The sequence below is a fragment of the Maylandia zebra genome, linkage group LG6 (assembly GCF_041146795.1).
Source record: "Maylandia zebra isolate NMK-2024a linkage group LG6, Mzebra_GT3a, whole genome shotgun sequence".
Taxonomy (NCBI): Eukaryota; Metazoa; Chordata; class Actinopteri; order Cichliformes; family Cichlidae; genus Maylandia; species Maylandia zebra.
The window spans coordinates 45,000,882-45,020,679 of NC_135172.1; the positions used below are offsets into that span (position 1 = coordinate 45,000,882).

The 19,798-nt window shown below is 44.5% G+C and overlaps 1 protein-coding gene across 11 annotated transcripts; it reads left to right on the forward strand.

The window, feature by feature from the left end:
• Positions 1 to 594: 594 nt before the first annotated feature.
• On the forward strand, positions 595 to 13,255 carry tmem178a (transmembrane protein 178a). Of its 11 annotated transcripts, none has more exons than XR_013099065.1 (6): positions 596 to 1,207; positions 4,108 to 4,221; positions 5,045 to 5,182; positions 11,310 to 12,178; positions 12,449 to 12,555; positions 12,655 to 13,255. XR_013099065.1 is itself a non-coding variant. In XM_076885342.1 (5 exons), exons 1-4 carry the CDS (start codon positions 709 to 711, stop codon positions 11,549 to 11,551), a joined length of 993 nt encoding a protein of 330 aa, XP_076741457.1. In that variant the 5' UTR covers positions 596 to 708; the 3' UTR covers positions 11,552 to 11,585; positions 12,449 to 13,255. The 11 variants fall into 11 exon arrangements, 3 of the variants coding, with proteins under 3 accessions (XP_004574095.1, XP_076741457.1, XP_004574094.1); XR_013099066.1 differs by having other exon boundaries at positions 11,310 to 11,585; XR_191860.3 differs by having other exon boundaries at positions 11,310 to 12,948; positions 13,046 to 13,255.
• Positions 13,256 to 19,798: the final 6,543 nt, after the last annotated feature.

The following is a 19,798-nucleotide window of genomic DNA, read 5'->3' on the forward strand; positions in this document are numbered from 1 at the left end:
ACCTGCTGATGCTGTTTCTATGGCAACGTTTCCGCGGCAAAGAGCGGTGTACCTGAAAGCCGCAGAAACGAGTCGATCAGGGAGGAGCTTCATGTGTTCATCATGCGTTCATGTGCGCTGAGCTGCAGGACAACAAAACCCGCAACTCTAAGCGTTTCCGGCTTGTACTTTCAAAATAAAGTTTTGGTGACAGTTTGACGTGAGTGATAGGCGTAAAGTGCAGGAGCAAATACAAGAATCGGCTGTTTTCATTCTGTTAAAACGAGCAAAATGAACTTTTGAAGGCAGAACGTTTAGCTCCTAAACCGCTGCACGCTGAAGCAGCATCACGGACAGATGAATCTTGTATTTTTATTTTTATTTTTATTCCTATTTATTCTATTTATCCCCTTCGTATATTTTATTTATATTGTCACTTTGAATATTTCTGCATGTTGCAGCAGCTGACCGTCTCAGACAAAGCTTTCCGCTGTTTAACATTTTAGCCTGGTTGTTGTTATTATTATTTTCAACATTTTCATCGTCATTATTATTATTGTCCTCCTCCTGCGGAGACAAACGTTTTATTCTGAAGGCGCTCTCCGGGGACTTCCGGTTCTGAGGGGGTTACCTGCCTCCACCTTGACGCATCTCTGACGGTCAGTCGGCATGACAACGCGCTCTCGAGGGCAAACGGGGAACGGCTGATCTGGAGGATGGCAGCAGAAGATGCCCAGTAACGGGAACAGCGGCGGGAATCGAGCGGACAGGGGCTCCGGGACCAGCCCGGTCCATGTCCCGGCCATGGAGCGAGCCCGACCGGCTACGGTGACGGTGTCCGCGGTGAGCCTCGCGCTCAGCGTGCTGTCGCTGCTGCTGCTCGTCACCGCCATCTCCACCGACCACTGGTACGAGACGGACACGCGCAGGCACAAGGAGAACTGCGACCGGCACGGCTCCGACTCCAACGACCAGAAGAACCGCGAGATGCCCATCTACCACCTACCGCTGGTGGACAGCGGGCCCCGGCACCGGGACGTGGCGCTCATGAAGCCCGTGCATGTGGGCAGCAGGGAGGAGGAGCTGCTGGAGAACTGGCGGGCCATCCTGGGGATGGGCATCCTGGAGACGGAGTGCGGCAGGCCGCTGTTCTCCACCCACTCCGGCCTGTGGAGGAAGTGCTACTTCAAGGGGCTGGACCCGGACATCGACAAGCTCATCGACCGGGGTCAGAAACACACACACACACACTGCAGAATAACGGTGCAGGTTAACACACGCTAACTCATCGACTGGGTTCAGACTGCAGAAACACACACATGTTCAGTGTGTGTGTTTATATACACGGCAGCGTGTGTGTGCAGGTTAATGCGTGACAGGAGCACATTGTTAGTGATTTCATGGAGCTGAACAGAAATACACACACACACTCACACACACACACACTCACACACACACACACACACACACACACACACTCTCACACACACACACACACACACACACACACACACACACTCACACACACACACACACACTCACACACACACACACTCACACACACACACACTCACACACACACACACACTGTATCTCAACGCAGACTCGCAGGTTCGTTGAAGTCTTTTAATCCTCATGGTTTCACCACACGCATGATCAATAATGACGTCATACATAAACATGGTTCTATCAGTTACCGATGGATGATTGAAGAAACGTAACCGTCCTGCTCCCTCTCTCACACACACACACACACACACACACACACACACACACACACACACGGATGATCCGGTGTTGTTTAACACTGGATGACATCACAGCAGGTAGTAGCATAAATCACATGGTCACCATTAGTGTGAGGCTACGCCCTCTTGAACCCCGCAGTAACTGTGAGGTTCAGAGAGAGGTGCATCGTGGGACTTGTAGGGCTGCGTTTTTGTGCTGACCCAAGAGGAGCTTGGACGCCGCCGGCCCGGTTTCTGCAGAGTGTGTGTCTGCAGTCTGGCTGGCTGCCGAGCTGAGAGCTGGAGGTCACAGCGATGGCGAGCGGCGAGGAGCTGGACCGCACATCAGATCAGAGCACTCCAAATTGCATCAGCCGACATTATGTTACATATCATTACACTGCATTAGGCTGGAGCTCAGATCCAATTAGATCGATTGATACCTGCGAGGAGGGCCAGCAAAAAGCAGCAGTACTTCCTGTTTATATGGCGTCGGCATCCGTTTGCTCTAACCAATTCAATTCAGCTTTATTTATAAAGCACCAAATCACAACTGTCACCTCAAAGCACTGCAGTCATGTCTGGATCGAGTTCATCTCGGCTCAGAGCTGGCACACATCACAGGGTCCACACGGATCTTAGTCCTGGGCCAGGCTAGTCCTTATCCTAGTGAGTTCTGGTTAGTCCCTGTTAGTCCTTATCGTGGTCAGTTTGGTTAGTTCTGGTCCTCGGCTGTCCTGCTCCTGGTTAGTGTTAGTCCTAGTTAGTCCTGGTTGGCCCAGTTGGAGGATGTTGTGCATGTTGTGTAGTTGTGGATGTACACACACCGATCATGTGACGCCATGCTGATGATGTCTGGCATGTATAGAAGTCCCGCCCTCATGTAACCTGAGAGGATGTTTAATGTGGGTTTGCTACGTTTTGTCAGCTTGGGTCTGGAATAGAGCTGGGCGATATGAGATTTTTTCATATCACGATATGTTTTTTTCATTTCAGGCGATAACGATATCTATCACGATATAAGCCAAATAACTATATTTGTAAGATTTAAATGTGCCGTTGCTCACAAGTAAAATGTGAAATAATCAGCAGCTTGTTTTTATTTAAATATTTATTTCCCATAATAAGTTCAACAGGGTAGATGTACTTAAGGAACATGAGACTTTTTCAGATAAATAAAGGCAAATATTGCAAACGACACAAAAGGCAGCCACTAAAGCGTTTAAGTTTCAAAATAGGGCAAATGAAACAGACTAAATTGTCAATTCCACTTAGAAACAAAATATTAATTCTAAAAATAAATCTTAGTTTGTTTTACAGAAGAACAGACAAAACTGACTAACTTTTGTCAATATCAAATAAACTGAGAACTAAAAGGAAATTCTCGATCTCTCCTTGTTGTATAGCTGAGCTTTTCAAACAGTTTTAACAGTTACTTTAGTCTGACAAAAGCCGAATGACGAATTAGCGCTTCCAGTCAGAGACTGAGGCTACGTCCACACGTACACGGGTATTTTTGAAAACGGAGATTTTCCGTTTTCGTTTTAAAAAATAATCCCGTCCACACATAAAGGCAGAAATGAAGGAAAACGCTGCTATGAACATGCCAAAGCAGCAGGTGGCGCTAGATTCCTAACCGTGCAGAAATGTTGGCCAATCAGAAGTCTAGAAGCCTCGGTGGGAAAAAGTAAACAAAGCTGGGGCATAGAAGCAGAACCGAGTCGTATGTGTGGAGGGACAGTAACTGTGTGTATATGTAAGCATTTAAACACTGCAGAGAGTAGAATTAACAGTATTGTAGAAATTCATTTCACCGAAACAATAACGTGGCGCACAGTGTGACGCGTGCACCAGTTTATTGTATTTCCAGACTTGCTTTCGGCACAATTTACAGTGCACGCTACTCTGTTTTTTGTCAGACTTGAAATAGCCGAAATACCTTCACACTACGGAGCTTCTATGGCTCTTCCGTTCGACAATCTCTCCGGCATTGGAACCATCATCTGTTTTCTCTTCGGTCACGCTCGGTTGATTTTTCTAGTCGGCACACTCATTTCCTCCATTACCCGCTGGCTGCTTCCCAAACAAACACACGTGCGGCTTGGCACTTGTGCTGTACGTAACAGGTCACGCGACGTGACGCTGCGGCTGTGATTGGTTCGGCTCTGCGCTACTTAATTTGGATTGGCTGACCTTTTTTTTTTTTTTTTTTTGAGGACAAGAGCGGCGAGGTCTATCGCGATAGCTTAATTTCTCTATCGAGTAAAAGTTATATCGCGATACATATCGTTATCGTTCTATCGCCCAGCTCTAGTCTGGAAACAGCAGGTGTGGTGATGCTATCAGCTCAGGTACATCAGTACGTGAATCTTAAAGGTGTCTCACCTGTGTGACTTTGCAGGCATTGCAGATCGCTGCACCGCCGTCAAGTATCACTTTTCTCAGCCAATCAGACTGAGGAACATCCCCTTGAACCTGACCAGGACCATCCAGCAGGACGAGTGGCACCTGCTGCGTGAGTACACACACACACACACACACACACACACACACACACACACACACACAGCAGTAATCACTAACAATGATTATATGACCACATCAGAGTCTTAGTCGCGTCTCCACACGGAGCGTCTGTGTGACAAGCTTCAGTCTGTGTGTGTGTCTGTATGTGTGTGTGTGTGTGTGTGTCTGTGTGTCTGTGTGTGTGTGTGTGTGTGTCTGTGTGTGTGTGTGTGTCTGTGTGTGTGTGTCTGTGTGTGTGTGTGTGTGTGTGTGTCTGTGTGTGTTCCCTCAGTGTGGCGTTCAGGGTCAGTCGGTGTTTCTCAGACTGTGGGTGTTTTCACACCTGTGCAGGTGACCCTAAGAGCAGTCAGCTGTGTGTGTTTCAGTCTCACAGAAGAAGAAGAAGAAGTGATCCTCCGCTTCCTGCCGGGCACATGCTTGCGACCTTGGACGCTGCGTCACACGACCGCTCAGCGAGGTTGCTATGATTGGACGCTCGGCTCTCTTTACACCAACGCTCTGTGTGCTTGGAGTTGCCTCAGCACCAATCACATCACAGGATTTTACCTCTGTGACATCACCGAGCGCGTCAGCGCCCTGTTCACTGCTCACGTCCCTGATTATAGATTATAGATCACTCTCCATCTTTGAACTCTTCCTGTAATTGGCTTGTGTTCTCGCCGCCAACCTCACTGCCAGTCACTGTTGCCACGGAAACACACCATCAGTTTTATGTAACAGTACCAAGGAGTGGTTACCACGGCAATGTTTTGTGTTCCTTCATTTCCTGCACTGATCACTGTGTGCGTGCGTGCGTGTGTGTGCGTCCACAGACCTGCGGCGCATCACGGCAGGCTTCCTGGGCATGGCGGCGGCCGTCCTGCTGTGCGGGAGCATTGTGGCGTCGGTGGGCTTCTTCTGGGAGGAGAGCCTGACGCAGCACGTCTCTGGGCTGCTCTTCCTCATGGCAGGTAACTCACCTGCTCTGTGCAGCAGCCCAGTGTCTCCCCCTGCTGGTCGCAGCTGAGGTTCACAGCGAGTACTGTCTTCATCTGACCATAGAAAGCGTCTTCAGGCAGCTGTGGTGATTTGGCACTTTATAAATAGAATTGTGCCGACAAAAAAAATCACCAGAGAGATTTGAGTGGGCTCGGCTATCAGAGCATCAACGTGAAATCATTTAGAAAGATTCAAGTAAAAGGTGATGTGTTTGTTTCCATGGCAGTGTACAGCGCCACACTGTAACGTTTCAGTGTGGTGTGCATACTCCTGCCATATAAACTTCTAAACCTACGAGTGCAGACTGGTAAACCTTATTAACCTGCCTGCCCTGAGTAATGACTCACATTTGCTTAGTGACGAAACCCAAGGATGTTTACAAAGACTGTAAATAAACAAAAGAAGGCTAGAGGTGGACGGTTTTGTTGAGGTGAGTTTTGACAAGGTTACTGATGGACTCCAGTGATGGAGTAAAGCTCAGGGTGCAGCAAGTCAGACTCGGGCATTTATAAATGAGAATGAGGATCATCAGGAATCCGTGGAGATGAGGGTGGGGGTGACGTGTCCCCAGAGCTCAGTGCATACTGGAGCCTCTCCAAACCCAAACAGGACCCACTGCAGTAATCCAGCCATGTGGTGAGCTGTGTTGGCCAAGTTACTTTGAAAAAATAATTAATTATAGTTACTAGTTACCAGAGATGGGCAGTAACGCGTTACTGTAATCTGATTACTTTTTTCAAGTAACGAGTAAAGTAAGGGATTACTATTGCAAAAACGGTAATTAGATTACCGTTACTTTCCCGTAGGAACGCTGCGTTACTGCGTTACTAAAACCGTGATTTTTTGCGAGAATGTCTCATGACAGTGACGTAAGCGAGTGCGACGTTAGTGACAACAGCTGTGTGCAGATCAACAGTGGATCACATATCGATTGTGGGAGAGAGTATGAGCGTGCAGCGTTTAAAGCGTGGAAGTACTGACCTTACTTTGAGTTTGATTCCATAAAAAGTGACAAAAACATTAGTGTCCGCTGTGCGTGGGAAGAAAACTTCTTTTTACAGCGAAAAAACCCCTAAACTTCCAACAAGCACCGAGTAGCTACGACGTAATGGGAAACTCACAGAGAAACTCGTGGATTCTTCCACTGACCGCGGCACACCTGCACCAGGGTAAACCTCCGCCTGCCCCACTCCTGCTTTACAGGTGAAAATAGAGCAACAGGACCGCTGAGTCTTTGACTTTATTTATTTTCTGCTGTGTTTTACTTGCATCTATTTGAAAGACTGAGTGTAAACACACAAAATATTTTATTTTATGTGCTGGAATGTGCAGAAAATAGGTTTAAATGTTAAACTAATTTATTCAAGTCAGAGAATGTTGCAGATAATTAAATTTTTGCTTGATGCATAAAGTTAAAAGATTAAAACTAATAAAACAAGTTTTAAAAAGAGACTTTTCCATTTGATTACATTTTGTATGATGGATTATGTAGAAAAAGTAGAATTGGGCTGAAAGATCTATCGCTTTATCACCTCTTCAGGTTGTAAATCATGTTTTTAAAAAGTAACTAAGTAATTAATTACTTTTGAAAATAAGTAATCAGTAAAGTAACGGGATTACTTTTTTGGGGAAGTAATCAGTAATTAGTTACTGATTACTTTTTTCAAGTAACTTGACCAACACTGCTAGTTACTTCTTTAAAAAAGTAACTGAGTTAGTAACTGAGTTACAAGATTCTAAAAGTAATTAATTACTTGAAAAGTAACTATTCCGTTACTTTAAAAAAATATTTAACCCTCTGGGGTCCAGGGTGTAATCAGCCATTTTAACCACTTTTGACGTCTAAAATCAGACTCAAAAAACATCAAATTCGAGTAGAAAAGTTTTTTACTGTAACAACCACAAACATTTTCTTGAATCATATTTCATAACTTTAAATGCAAATAGAAATGGTCAATTTTAAAATCATATGCACAAGTTTGCAAACAAAGTTATTTGCAGCTATTTACCTTGATTTTTTAAATAACCATTTCAAACTATTTACAGAACAATCAGCTGTTCTTCAATAAGGTGCCACAAATTATTTGTGCCACTGCAAATATTTCTGTCCACTATAAAGGAAACATCACAGCCTGATGCCTGCAGGTCTGACAGCAGCAGGTGTATCACTCCTGTTTCTACCTGGAGACAGCAGCCGCCTCATTGTTCTGACACACAAAACTATCCACAACACTACACACTAACTACACAAGACAACACATTAACTACACACTCCAAACACGCTAAACGTCACAAATCTCTCAGATCTCAAAACTCGCTTTCTCTCTCTCTCTGTTGTGACAGTGATGTACAGTCTTGTTGGTATATGTATGATCTCTATACATTTTACATCAAATAAAAACTTTGGTTGTAAGATTCAGGTCATCATTTATTAAAAGTGAGACATTTTAAATGAGAATAAGTTTACCAGCTGTCAGCTACATAGAAAAGGATCCTGGTGTTATTTGTCTCTCAGAAACAGTTCATAACTTCAACTCATCCATGTCACCTAAAAGGTAAACCTGTTTCTCCATCACCTGTTCAGCTCTGATGATCCAGTAAGGACATCTCCTGGTTTCATCTTCATGTTTCCCTCTCACCACATATCCAAACCGACATCATGACCAGCAGCTTTACAGCTGTGGCTCCAGCAAACATCAGCTGATACTAGAAAGTAATATTAAATAAATTCTAACAACAGCTGATCAAGCTTAAACGTGCTGCTGTTGTTTAGCACGACATCCGCTGGTTTCTTCTTTCTGGCGCAAAGTGAGCGATAAACAAACAAGAGAGAAAAGCCGATCAGCTGATCATTGATCAGTTTCATGATTGAAGTAGCAACAGGAGAGAGAGGGGAGAGACTGAGAAAAGAAGAGGCAGCTGTGCAGCAAACACAGAATAACTCCAGCTTTGTGTCTTTTTCATTGTAGCTGAAGTCCGGCACAAACTGTGTTTCTTTTCAGCTCAATACCAAACGCGTAATATTTTCTCTGAATGCGAGACAATTCCGTTTGTACGGGACGGTTGGAAACTCTAATAACTAACATTATGAATAAAATAAAGTTCACTATCAGTAACATCAAAGCTCCCACCCAGCTGTATAAACACTCCGTCATGCTAGCTAGTACGCAGTACGAGTTATTGTAACTGACTGTAAAAAGTCAGCATAACTAAAATAAACTAAACTTGGTTTATATCTGACCCAGATTGACTGCAGGTCATAACTTCTTACCTGAAGGTTTGATCAGGTTGATCAGTGGTTGTTGATCAATAGTCATGAGAATTTGCATAATTAAGATTAAGGAACTGACCTCCCAGCCCATTGTTCCTTGAGTGGCTGGTTTCAGTCATTATGCAAATGTAAGCTTGGGGAAACCTGCAGTCAGCTGAGACTGAAGAAGTCACCAGGATGATGATGAAACGTTTCTCCCACAAAATGCTGGTCTACGTCCATGTTCTAATTGACAAGTGACTGTGGGGGGAGCAGGGTGGAGGGTTTGTATCATCAGCATAGAAAAGCAAGCAGAGACCTGGAGGCAGATGATCTGACCAAGGAGGGGCGAATAGGTGGTGCAGTAAAGGGGTCCGAGCACAGGACCCTGGGGCACACCGTGGTTACCTGGAGCTGAGGTGGAGCCGGAGTCTGCCACGGTAATGAACTGTGTTCTGTTGGGGACCGGGAGAGTGCGGTACCAGTGACGCCAAGATAGTTGGTGAGGGGTGGCGTTGTTTTAATTCGGAGTAAGCTGTTAAAAGAAGGACAGCACGTTTCTACATCAGGGAATAAAGTTAGTGAAAGATTCATTTGCAGATGTGGTGACAGCTCTCCAGTGAGACATTAAAGTTGAATAAAACAAGCTCAGAAACAAGTGAAACACTGAAATAAATAACACTGAATAACGGCTTACCTTTACCCGAAAGTGAACAGACTCACCTTAACAGGGATGTTTCTCACGGTATCTCCTGTTTCTAATACTGAGGCACTGACACTGAGGAAGGCTCCCTCTCTGCTCTTTGAGCCGTTTCCGGGCCCAAAGTCAAACGATCACTGCAGCATCACTGAGAGTTAAAAACTGTCTAAATTCTTTCATCTTTAATAAAATGATCAGCGTTGCTGCTTTACCAGGTGTAACAATTAGGTTTAACATCCATGAAAACAGAATTTATGAAATTTAACAGAGTTAGAAGTTAGCAGGAAGTTAGCTCGCTAGCTTCCACCTCAACATGATATAGCATGTTCTGACTGAGAGATTTCTGAAACAGATTCAAACGTACAGCTCTGCTATCACTTCCAACATAAATGAAGACAGAAAACTAAACAGCAGTGACGTTTGTAGGGTTACTGAAGTTTGGCTAGCTGCTATATAATGATGTGCTACGTGATTGCTAGCAACACAGCTATGTTAGCATAACATAACGTTAACTTTTATCGAGTGGAAAAAAGTTAACGTGAGGGTTCCCGATGGTTAGGGACAAATGCAATCACATGGCAGGATGCTGTGAAACAGCGGTCCCCAACCCTTTCTGTGCCACAGACGGTTTAATGTCCGACACTATTTTCATGGACCGGCCTTTAAGGTGTGGCGGGTAAATACAACAAAATAAAATGAAACGACAAAGACACAAACTGTGGTATTTTGTAAGAATAACAATAAACGTGAATTCACTGTGTAATTGTTTAACTTTATTAGCTGCGCCCTCCTGAAATGTGCCAACAACCTTGAGAGTAACATCCACCTCTCTTTATGCTCTCTGTTTGCTTTGGTAACATGTACATATTTCTTTCAAAATAAGACACACGACTACAACACGGGAAAAGACCCAGGGAAACCAAATTAACGATAGCAACCCTGAAAACCATAAATTTCACACCCGAGCCTCAACTCTCGCGCCCCAGTACCAAACGGGGCCTGGGGGTTGGGGACCACTGCTGTAAACGGACCAAACTTCAGGCAGGAGAACAACTGAGATAATCCATCCACAATGTGAGGTTAATATACTGCTGCATGTGCTGGGCTGTAGTTACATCGGAAGGTTTTTATTACTGTGCTTTAAAATGAACAATTCAATTCAATTTTATTTATATAGCACCAAATCACAACATAAGTCGCCTCAAGGCGCTTCATAGATACAGAGAAAAACCCAACAATCATATGACCCCCTATGAGAAAGCACTTTGGCAACAGTGGGAAGGAAAAACTCCCACAGAGGTTAATAACAGATATGATTCAATGCAGAGAGGTGTGTTAATACATAGTGAGTGAGAAAGGTGACTGGAAAGGAAAAACTCAATGCATCATGGGAATCCCCGGCAGCCTACGTCTATTGCAGCATAACTAAGGGAGGATTCAGGGTCACCTGGTCCAGCCCTAACTATATGCTTTAGCAAAAAGGAAAGTTTGAAGCCTGATCTTGAAAGTAGAGATAGTGTCTGTCTCCTGAATCCAAACTGGAAGCTGGTTCCACAGAAGAGGGGCCTGAAAACTGAAGGCTCTGCCTCCCATTCTACTTTTAAATACTCTAGGAACAACAAGTAGGCCTGCAGAGCGAGAGCGAAGTGCTCTAATAGGGTGATATGGTACTACAAGGTCATTAAGATAAGATGGGGCCTGATTATTTAAGACCTTGTATGTGAGAATTCTGGATTTAACAGGAAGCCAAAACAGGAGAAATCTGCTCTCTCTTTCTAGTCCCTGTCAGGACTCTTGCTGCAGCATTTTGGATCAGCTGAAGGCTTTTCAGTGAGTTTTTTGGACATCCTGATAACAATGAATTACAGTGGTGATAAAAACAGAGAGAGGCCGACAGGGATGTTTTTAGGGGTTTATTGAGATTAAATAGAACAAGATACAAAACATGTTAAAAACACAACAGCCTTAGTAAACACAGACTAGTTCGGACCTGGAGGCAGGATTCATACGTCATCACTTATAGACCAGGTTGTGTTGACAGTCAGAGGGTTCATATTTTACCTGTTGGTAATGCACCTGCAGGTCTCAGCCAATTACAGCCAGCACAGGTTCAGGTGTCAGTCTGATCTGGTCTCTGATTCGTTCTCAGGGATCTTCTGCACCATCTCCCTGTGCACGTATGCAGCCAGCGTGACCTACGACCTCTCCAGAAACCCGCCCTTCATCTACGGCCTGCCGGCTGACGTGGATCACGGTTATGGCTGGTCCATCTGCTGCGCCTGGGCCAGTCTGGGTCTCACTGTAGCGTCTGGCTGCCTCGGCACCACCTTCCCCTTCCTGAGCCGGGCCGGAGCACTGCGGTCCAAAACCGCCCATGAGTCCTCCGTCTGAGGCGAGGAAGAGGATGATTCTCGGACGACAAAAGGTGTATTTTTGGCCGGTTCCGTAATAGGAGGGGCCTCGGACTGCAGACGGAGCTGCGCACCTGTTCGTGCTCCTGATTTGGACCCAGCTCAGGTCACCTCAGCGTGCACTCTGAGCCTCGCCTGGTTCCTGTGATCCATCTCTGCAGCGGTGTGGCCAAAGGTACCATCAGTGATCAAGTTAATAAAAGATAAATTAGCTGTTGGTCAATCAGGTGAGTCATCTGTACTTACCTGACATCAAACATGTAAAGCCCAGTTGAGAGTCAGACAGGTGGCCAGGTCTCAGCAGCCGTCTGTCAGTCAGCTCTGACTCACCGTTTTCTTTCTGCTGTCCCATCGTCCAATCAGAAGCTTCATCGGTGTGAAGGTCACCTGAACTGAGGCAGGTCACAAAGCTGCTGCAGCTGGGTCCCCATCAGGAGCAATAACAGGAAACACACACACACACACACACACACAGGTGTGCGCTGGGATCCAAACCTGCTGCAGGTGTGATCTTCATGGAGCCTTCCCATGCGGATGTTTCGGAGCGCTGTGCTCCGATCAGTCAGTTGGGCGGAGCTTCAGGTGCACGCAAGCGCTCTGAGCTCAGGTGAGTGTTATCCAGTCATGCGGGGTTCACACGTTGCTTAGGCATTTGATGTTCGGGTGTGGCCTTCTTAGTGATGACAGCCAATTACAGACAAGCAAAGCTGATTGTTCTTGTTCAGCTTGGATCCACAAGCCAGTTCAAAACGTGATAGGTGTGAATCCCGCCTGATGGATCAGAGTCTGAGCTGCAGAGCGTCACGTGACCAGGTGGCGTGCTGCAGGTTTGGATGGCGGCGGCCGCTCACAGATGTGTATATAAATGTGCTTTCAGCTGCGAGCTGAGCCACAGACTGAACCCTTTACTCTGCGACGCTGAGCAGGTGCTGCTCGCTGACTTCAGGCTTCCCGCAGGAGGGAACGCACTGACAGATGATCCAGGTATCAGTGCTGCCGCTCTGTTATCAAACAAAGGAGTTGACCTTTAATCTCTGACACCGACTCCTCTGTAAACAGGGTATGACACCATTTATGTTTAAGCTTTTTCAGGTATCAGCCTCTGAGACTCTGCATCAGCCTATCGGAAGCCCCGATGCCTTCTCGTGACCCCCCTGTACGAGCAGAATCGGACGTTTGAAGTTCAGGTTCTGAGCTTTCAAAAACATCTGGAATTACAAACATTCATCCACCAGCTGCAGACACCAAACTGAGAATGTCCACAGCATCCTTCCCATCATCAGGAGGAGGGCTGATGATCAGCGTGAGGAGGAGTATCAGGGGGACGGACCCATCGAGGTCTTTAGGCTCCTGAGGGAGAATGACGGTGGATGAAATGTTTGTATGCGGCTCAAAGTCAGAACTTTATTTAATTTCAAGCCGACACGCAGAGTGAAACGGTGACTCACCATCACTATCGACCTTTAACCTGTAGATTCCACACTGAAAGCTCCCATGTTCCTCCTGATACCCCATCATAGCTCCACTGTCCCCTCATGGAACCTTTGCTGCCCCCTGCTGGACACAGCTGTAAATACATGGTGTAAACATGATGGGACTCGTCACCTGTAGCTGCTCCTGTGGAAGATCTGTCAGCATTTGTTGGATGTATTTATATCTGAGAATTAAATATTTGTTAAATGTGTGTGAGGCGTGTTATTGTGGTTCTGATAACATCACATAATGAAGAGGCGCAGGCTTCACTGAGCACATCAGGGCAGCACAACTCACGTGGACTGGATCCAGTTACCAGGTGAGTTAGAAGGTACCCGGTGGAGACAGTCACATGTGCTGCTGCTCAGAAAAGTCTGTCATTCACCTGTAACATGAACCGTGTGACCCGGGTAGTTGGAAGAGCTGATGTTCTCACGTGTACAGGTTTCTTATTTTCTAAAAGGTACCTGACCCAGCCTGGCCCTGAGCGAATCTAAATGTTTGTCACTGAAGAACATTTCAATAAAGTTTCTTCCAGCACCATCAGATGCTATGAAGCAGTTCAGCACAACTCGGAGGGAAACGGTGACTTGTGACCATGAAGAAGAACCACTGAAACCCAGAAACAGGAGCTCAAACCATGAGGGAGACGTATGTCTGTGAAGGTTCTCAGTCATCCAGGTCATTGCAGTCGAAGGAGCTTGGAAAGAAAAGCGTCTGGACTTCTTTAAGTTGCTTGAAGACGTTTCACCTCCATTCATCGGCGAGACCAAACAGCCACTTCACAAGCGCATGGCACAACATAGAAGAGCCACCTCCACGGGACAAGACTCAGCAGTCCATCTGCATCTAAAGGTCAAAGGTCACTCTTTCAAGGATGCCAATGTTCACATTTTGGACAGAGAGGACAGATGTTTTGAAAGAGGAGTGAAAGAAGCCATCTATGTCCACTGTGAGTGACCATCTTTGAACAGAGGCGGGGCTTACGACACCAACTCTCTGCCATCTATAATCCAGTTTTGAGATCCTTCCCAGACGCCTTAACGCCCACTCACATCCTGGGCCATCTGACCTCAGGAAATCACACGATAGGTTTCACAATGAGCTCCCCCAAAACCCTGGCTGATTGGGACCCACACCCGTTTTTATACCTTGGCTCATGTGATTAGAGGATCATCAGGGGGTCCTTTTGTCCCTCTGTGGGGGGAAACTCCCACTGGGTTTAAATCTGGGACTCTCCACCATTTGACTCTTAGAACAGAAGAAGCTTCTCGGCTGAGAGGTGAAACGTCTTCAAGCAACTTAAAGAAGTCCAGACGCTTTTCTTTCCAAGCTCCGTCGAACATGAAGGTGACAAAACTAAAGAATCAGGAAACTGGAGAGAGGTCTGAGAGCTCTGAGTCTGCCCAGAACGCTTATAAGAACAAGGTGCGCCATCACAGAGATGTTAACATTGTTTAAATATGCAGGGACTCGGCTGCTTATTATCACAATGACAAAGAGACTGTGCTTAGAGTGACCATCTTCAGTTTATGTTGAAAACTTCATTAAAAGTTCCCTAAAATCTTCAGCAGCCTCTCAGAAAACATGAGAGCCTTTATTTCCACTCAGCTCTTTGGGGGTCAGCACAGTCCCTGTTCCGTCCTCTTCTGGCTTCACTGGGGTGGCTGTGGCTCAGGTGGTAGAGCAGGTCACCTGCTAATCTGGAAGGTGGGTGGGTATCAGATGTCAGGTATCCTTGGATGAGATACTGACCTGAAGTCACTCAAATGAATGTGTGCGAATGTCAGATAGAAAGAGCACAGAAAAAAGTGCTTGTGTGAAGAATGAGGCAAGCTGTGTGAAGTGCTTTGAGTGCTCAGACTAGAAAAGCACCATATAAGAACCAGTCCATTTACTGTTCCAGTGAGAGCAGCCTTAAGCTCAAAGCTATTTTGAAAACCCACCACTCCTTTACAGCTGCCTGTGGACGCCAAAGGGTTAAAATATCCCCATTTATTGTCTAAATCCAGCCATCCAGTCAGATCATGGTAGCAGTAGGTTAAACAGCTATTCCAGAAACCAAGGTGTTGCCGGGTTAGATAATATATAATCTCTCCATCAGGTTATGGGTGCAGCTCAGTGCTGCCGGTGAAACAGAGAGATCTTTGGATCTGTGGAAAATATTAGTGTGTATCAGGAAGTCAGAACAGTCATTGCTGTAAATGATCCTGAGGTCCTGATTCATCTTCCAGTTGGTCGACATTTCTGTTTCCACGGGGCTGATGGTTGTGTGAGTCTTTGTGCAGCAGGGGCTAGCTCGTTTTATGTCTGATACACACATATCTAAAAATGATTTTTAAGATTAGATAACATAGATTAGTCCCACATGTGGGAAATGTGTTTGTTACAGCAGTGGACAGTGCAAAGTTGCATAGAAAAATTAGAAAAAAAACACTGGAATAATATATCTATGAGATACTGTACACAATAGAATAAAATAAAAATAAAATACTCTATACAATCGAATAAAATAGAATACAAATGCTATATACAACTGAGTATAATACAATGATGCCAAAAAGAGTATTGCACATAGTGTTATTGCACATGTGTGGATGTGTTTGATCAAGTCTTTGTTGTGGAGTCTGACAGCAGTGGGGAGGAAAGACCTGTGGGACCGAGAGATTTTCTTTTGTACATTAAGATTTTGTGTACTTTTTGATATTTTGGTGTTATTTTTTGTTTTGTATTTATTTATTCTTTGATAAATTTTGAATATTTTTGTTTCATATTTCATTTTTTTTGTTGAATTTGGAATCTTGTTAGTTATAGGGCTTTGGAGCGTGATGTCACGGGGGGTGGGCGTGGAAAGGATTTTGGCCCGATCCGCCATTTTGGGGGTCTAGCGCAAGTGAAAAGGGAGCGAAGTCACACACAACAGCCACGGTTCGTATTTGCTGTGTGGTCGGCTGCAATGTTCGATCACACGACCGGCAAGAGAATAAGGTTGAAAATGGTTTATCTTTTCATTCTTTCCCAACCTGGAAGCAACATGAGCAGCTCGTGTATCGATGTTACCAAACGAAGGCGTCCAGCCTGGAGAGCAGCTGTGAGACGAGCTGACGTGCAGTTCTCTTCCATCTCCAAATATCTGTTGGTGCTCCACACATTTTCATTCCGGTAAGTTCTAAATATGTTCATATCTTTATAGCCTATTAGTTTTATTTTCGATGCGCTCTGAGCTCATAGCAAATTAGAACAAACATCCTACTGAGTGATTTTGCAGAACTACCTTCTATTTATAGAGTTGCTAATTATTTGGCATTATTGCAGCAAACCAGCCGATGAAATGGATGAAACATCGTGACTGGGTTCCAGCGCTACACGAGGGACCTGCTGCAAACATACCACCATGCCAATCAGATTACTTCTTCCATGTGAGGGTGAAGAGGTGACCCTCCTGGATAAGATGGTGAAGGTTTGCTGTGTTTGGTGAACAGTGTGATAATAAAACCAGGGAAGAATGAAACCTGCTCCTGTTAAATATTCTTAAGTCTTGTGCTGTTAAAATCGCTGTATTTTTTCAAAAGACACAGTAAATAAAGTTAGTAGTGGGTGATGTCATGTAAACACTCATGATTTTGTGTAAACATTTTGTCATTTGTAAACTATAAATGACATCATCATTGCAACTGATGTGATGTTCTATAAAGTGGTTTTAATAAAAAAAAAAGAGGCAAAAATTAGTTTGTTTCTTTATTCAACTTTTGAACAGTGGGACTCAGTCAGTATATATTCAGTAAATGCAAATTATTTACACGGCAGTGCACTACAGGCATAAATCTAGACCCCTAGATAAAACATTATGGGTCATTCCCACAACCCACAGCTTTACTGTGTTCCAGCAAAGTATCCAATAGCAGTGACGACTCCTCCACAGTAGCAGGTGGGGTTTTTCTTTTTTGAGGACGGCTCCTTTTCCCCGTCACTACAGATGGTCTGTTTAGGTTTTGATCAAGAGCCTTTTTTTTGGGCAGCTGAAGAGGAGAAGTCTATCTTATGGCCAACCTCTGGCTGTATCTTGGTCACATTACCCAGCAAAACCCAGAATGCAGGTTCATCTGTAACAGTCCTTGTGCCACGGATCAACACTGTTGCTTCTACATTAAACAGAAGAGCAGCGACATGGCTGCAGGTCTCTGCGACTCCGGCCATACAGGTGCAGTGGGCGGCTTCAACCTTCCCTGTGATGCTCACGGTGACCCATCGCTGCAATGCTGGTTCATTCAGTCTTTGAGAGTGCAGGACCTGAAACACACACAGACAAAGTTCATTTAAAGACAAGAACTATGAGCCAAGGCTGACGTAAATGTGTTTTATCTACTTTATCATAAATGTAACAAAGTGTTTAGAAAGTTAGCACATACATGTCATTTTTCATTTCTTTATGTGTCCATCTATAGAACGCTGCATGTTATAGTGTAAATCTGCCTGCAGAAAATGAACCTAAAGTATGTACCGGTAATGCAAGGATGTCATCACTGTAGAGATGGAGAAAGCATAAAGTGACAATTATGAATCACTTAATATGATAAGGAGATTCTGCAGGTCATTGATCAATATATAAAATTAAAATAAATTGTATTTTTAGTTACACAAGATACAAACATGGAAGCAAGATGTTTAATTAGGATTATTTATAATAAATATGAATAAATCATTGCAATTTCTTTAACCATAAAGAATAACAATCCTTCAGGACAGTGTCACATCAATGCACTGAACTCACTGTTATCCCTCTAACAGCCTCCACATGTTCTCACTGTAATTTCCCCTCATGAATGAATTTATGCTGCACTAATCTGAATGTTTGCAGGGAAATCAAACGCATTTCACTCGCAGTACTCGAGCTGACTTACCTTTGCTTGAATGACGACTTGTAGGCGCTGACTCCACAGACAAGGTACGAAAATATGTCAGGCTACGTCAGTAGCGGTTGGTCTTCAGGGTTTCTACTCCACGGCCGTATTTCATACGGGTCCACATTTCCAATGCACGCTATTTTCTGCAAGTACCGCTGCTTCGCCTCTGGATGAAATCGGTCTCTATACAGTTCATTCTCTTTTGAGCTGCTTTTAAGCATCTTTCTTGTAGTCGTTGTTCCAACACAGTGTGTTTGGTTTGATTCGTAGACCCCGAAAATGGCGCTGCGCTCCCATAATGCATTGCGGCGTGACGTCAACTCCAAAGCCCTATTTTTAGTCCTCACTTGTCGACATGGCGGGGGAGGCACCAAGATGGCGGCTTGAACAGTCGTGTTTTTTCAGGAGCTCCGAAAGACCGCAAAATTTACTAAGTAACTTTATTCTCTTTCCACTCGAACTATAACTATGGATGCCCAAAAGGTTATTAAGAATGCAAAGCTGCAATTTGTGCCGTCAAACCCCATTGTTAAGACGTCGTCGCATGCTAAAGTCAGTGACCATGGCTATGCTAGCACTGAAGCTGCCAACGTGGGCCTAAACAAGCGAGAACGGGGAACAGACTCGGCGCCGCCAACTCCTTCAAAACAACCGCCAGAGGAGAAAAGAACACAATCTTCAGAGAAGGAAGATGATATCTCCAATAAAACTATTTTTGAAGCCATTATGGGACTTGACAAAAAATTTGAAGCACAACTGGAGGATATCAAGGAACAAAACAAACAAAGTGCAGCTATGGTTGCCAGCTTGGCTAAGGCTGTAGAGTTTAATGCTGCAGAGATAGTTGATTGCAAACTGAAAGTTGTTAAACTGGCAAATGCGAATGAACAGCTGCTTAAAGAAAATGAAGACTTGAAAAGAAGAGTGAGAGAACAAGAGCGCTACCGAATGAGGTGGTGCTTAAAGCTGAAAGGGGTGAAGGAAGACAAAGATGAAAACATTAGAGTGAAGGTTTTGCAAACGCTTCAGAAGATTGCCCCTGACTTGAACTTAGAAGAGGCCGTTGATATTGTCCACCGCTTAGGGAAACGAGTTGATGGCAGAAACAGAAACAACATTATTCTATTCACACAGAGGCGAATTAAAGAAGAATTGTGGAGGCGCACCAAAGACTCTTCAACCTGCAAGCAAGAAGGCATCAGCTTCGCGGAGATGTTGCCGCAGGAGGACATACAAGATCGACAGCGCCTATGGCCTCTGGTGGAGGAAGCAAGACGTGCGGGTAAACGGGCCTACTGTCGTGGTCCACATGCCTTCATTGATGGACGCAAAGTTGAGGAAAGACAGGAGAACTAAAAATGACAAAAACTGAAATAGTGGAAACTTGTTCGCGGTCTGAGGAGCTCAGCATTTAGTACTTTTTTTTCTTCTTTTTCTCACGTGGTGAGTGATATTCTGTCTATAGTTCATGTTGAATGTTAACATTTGTTTTGGTTCTTTAAATGTTAGGGGTTTAAGAGAATCTGTTAAAAGAAAAGCCTTATTTTTGTACTGCAAAGGTAAAAAATCAAACTGTATTTTTCTACAAGAGACTCATTCATCTGATAGTGATGTATCTTTTTGGTCAAACCAATGGGGCAGCAAAATCCTGTTTAGCCATGGCTCAACGAGGTCGGGGGGTGTAGCAATTTTATTCAATAACTTTCCCGGGGATCTTGTAATACAACGAACTGACTTGAATGGTCATTGCTGTAATGAGAGTTGAAAGTTTGTTTTTCATTTTAGTCAACGTTTATGGATATAATAATGAAAGTCAGAATAAAATTATGTTAGAAGATATAACTTCAAAT

Bases quoted from the DNA above. Each gene is read 5' to 3' on its own strand.
- tmem178a (XM_004574037.3), top strand. From the start codon at position 709: ATGCCCAGTAACGGGAACAGCGGCGGGAATCGAGCGGACAGGGGCTCC. The intron at 1,208-4,107 runs GTCAGAAACACA...GTGACTTTGCAG, and splicing joins CGACAAGCTCATCGACCGGG to GCATTGCAGATCGCTGCACC. The intron at 4,222-5,044 runs GTGAGTACACAC...GTGCGTCCACAG, and splicing joins GGACGAGTGGCACCTGCTGC to ACCTGCGGCGCATCACGGCA.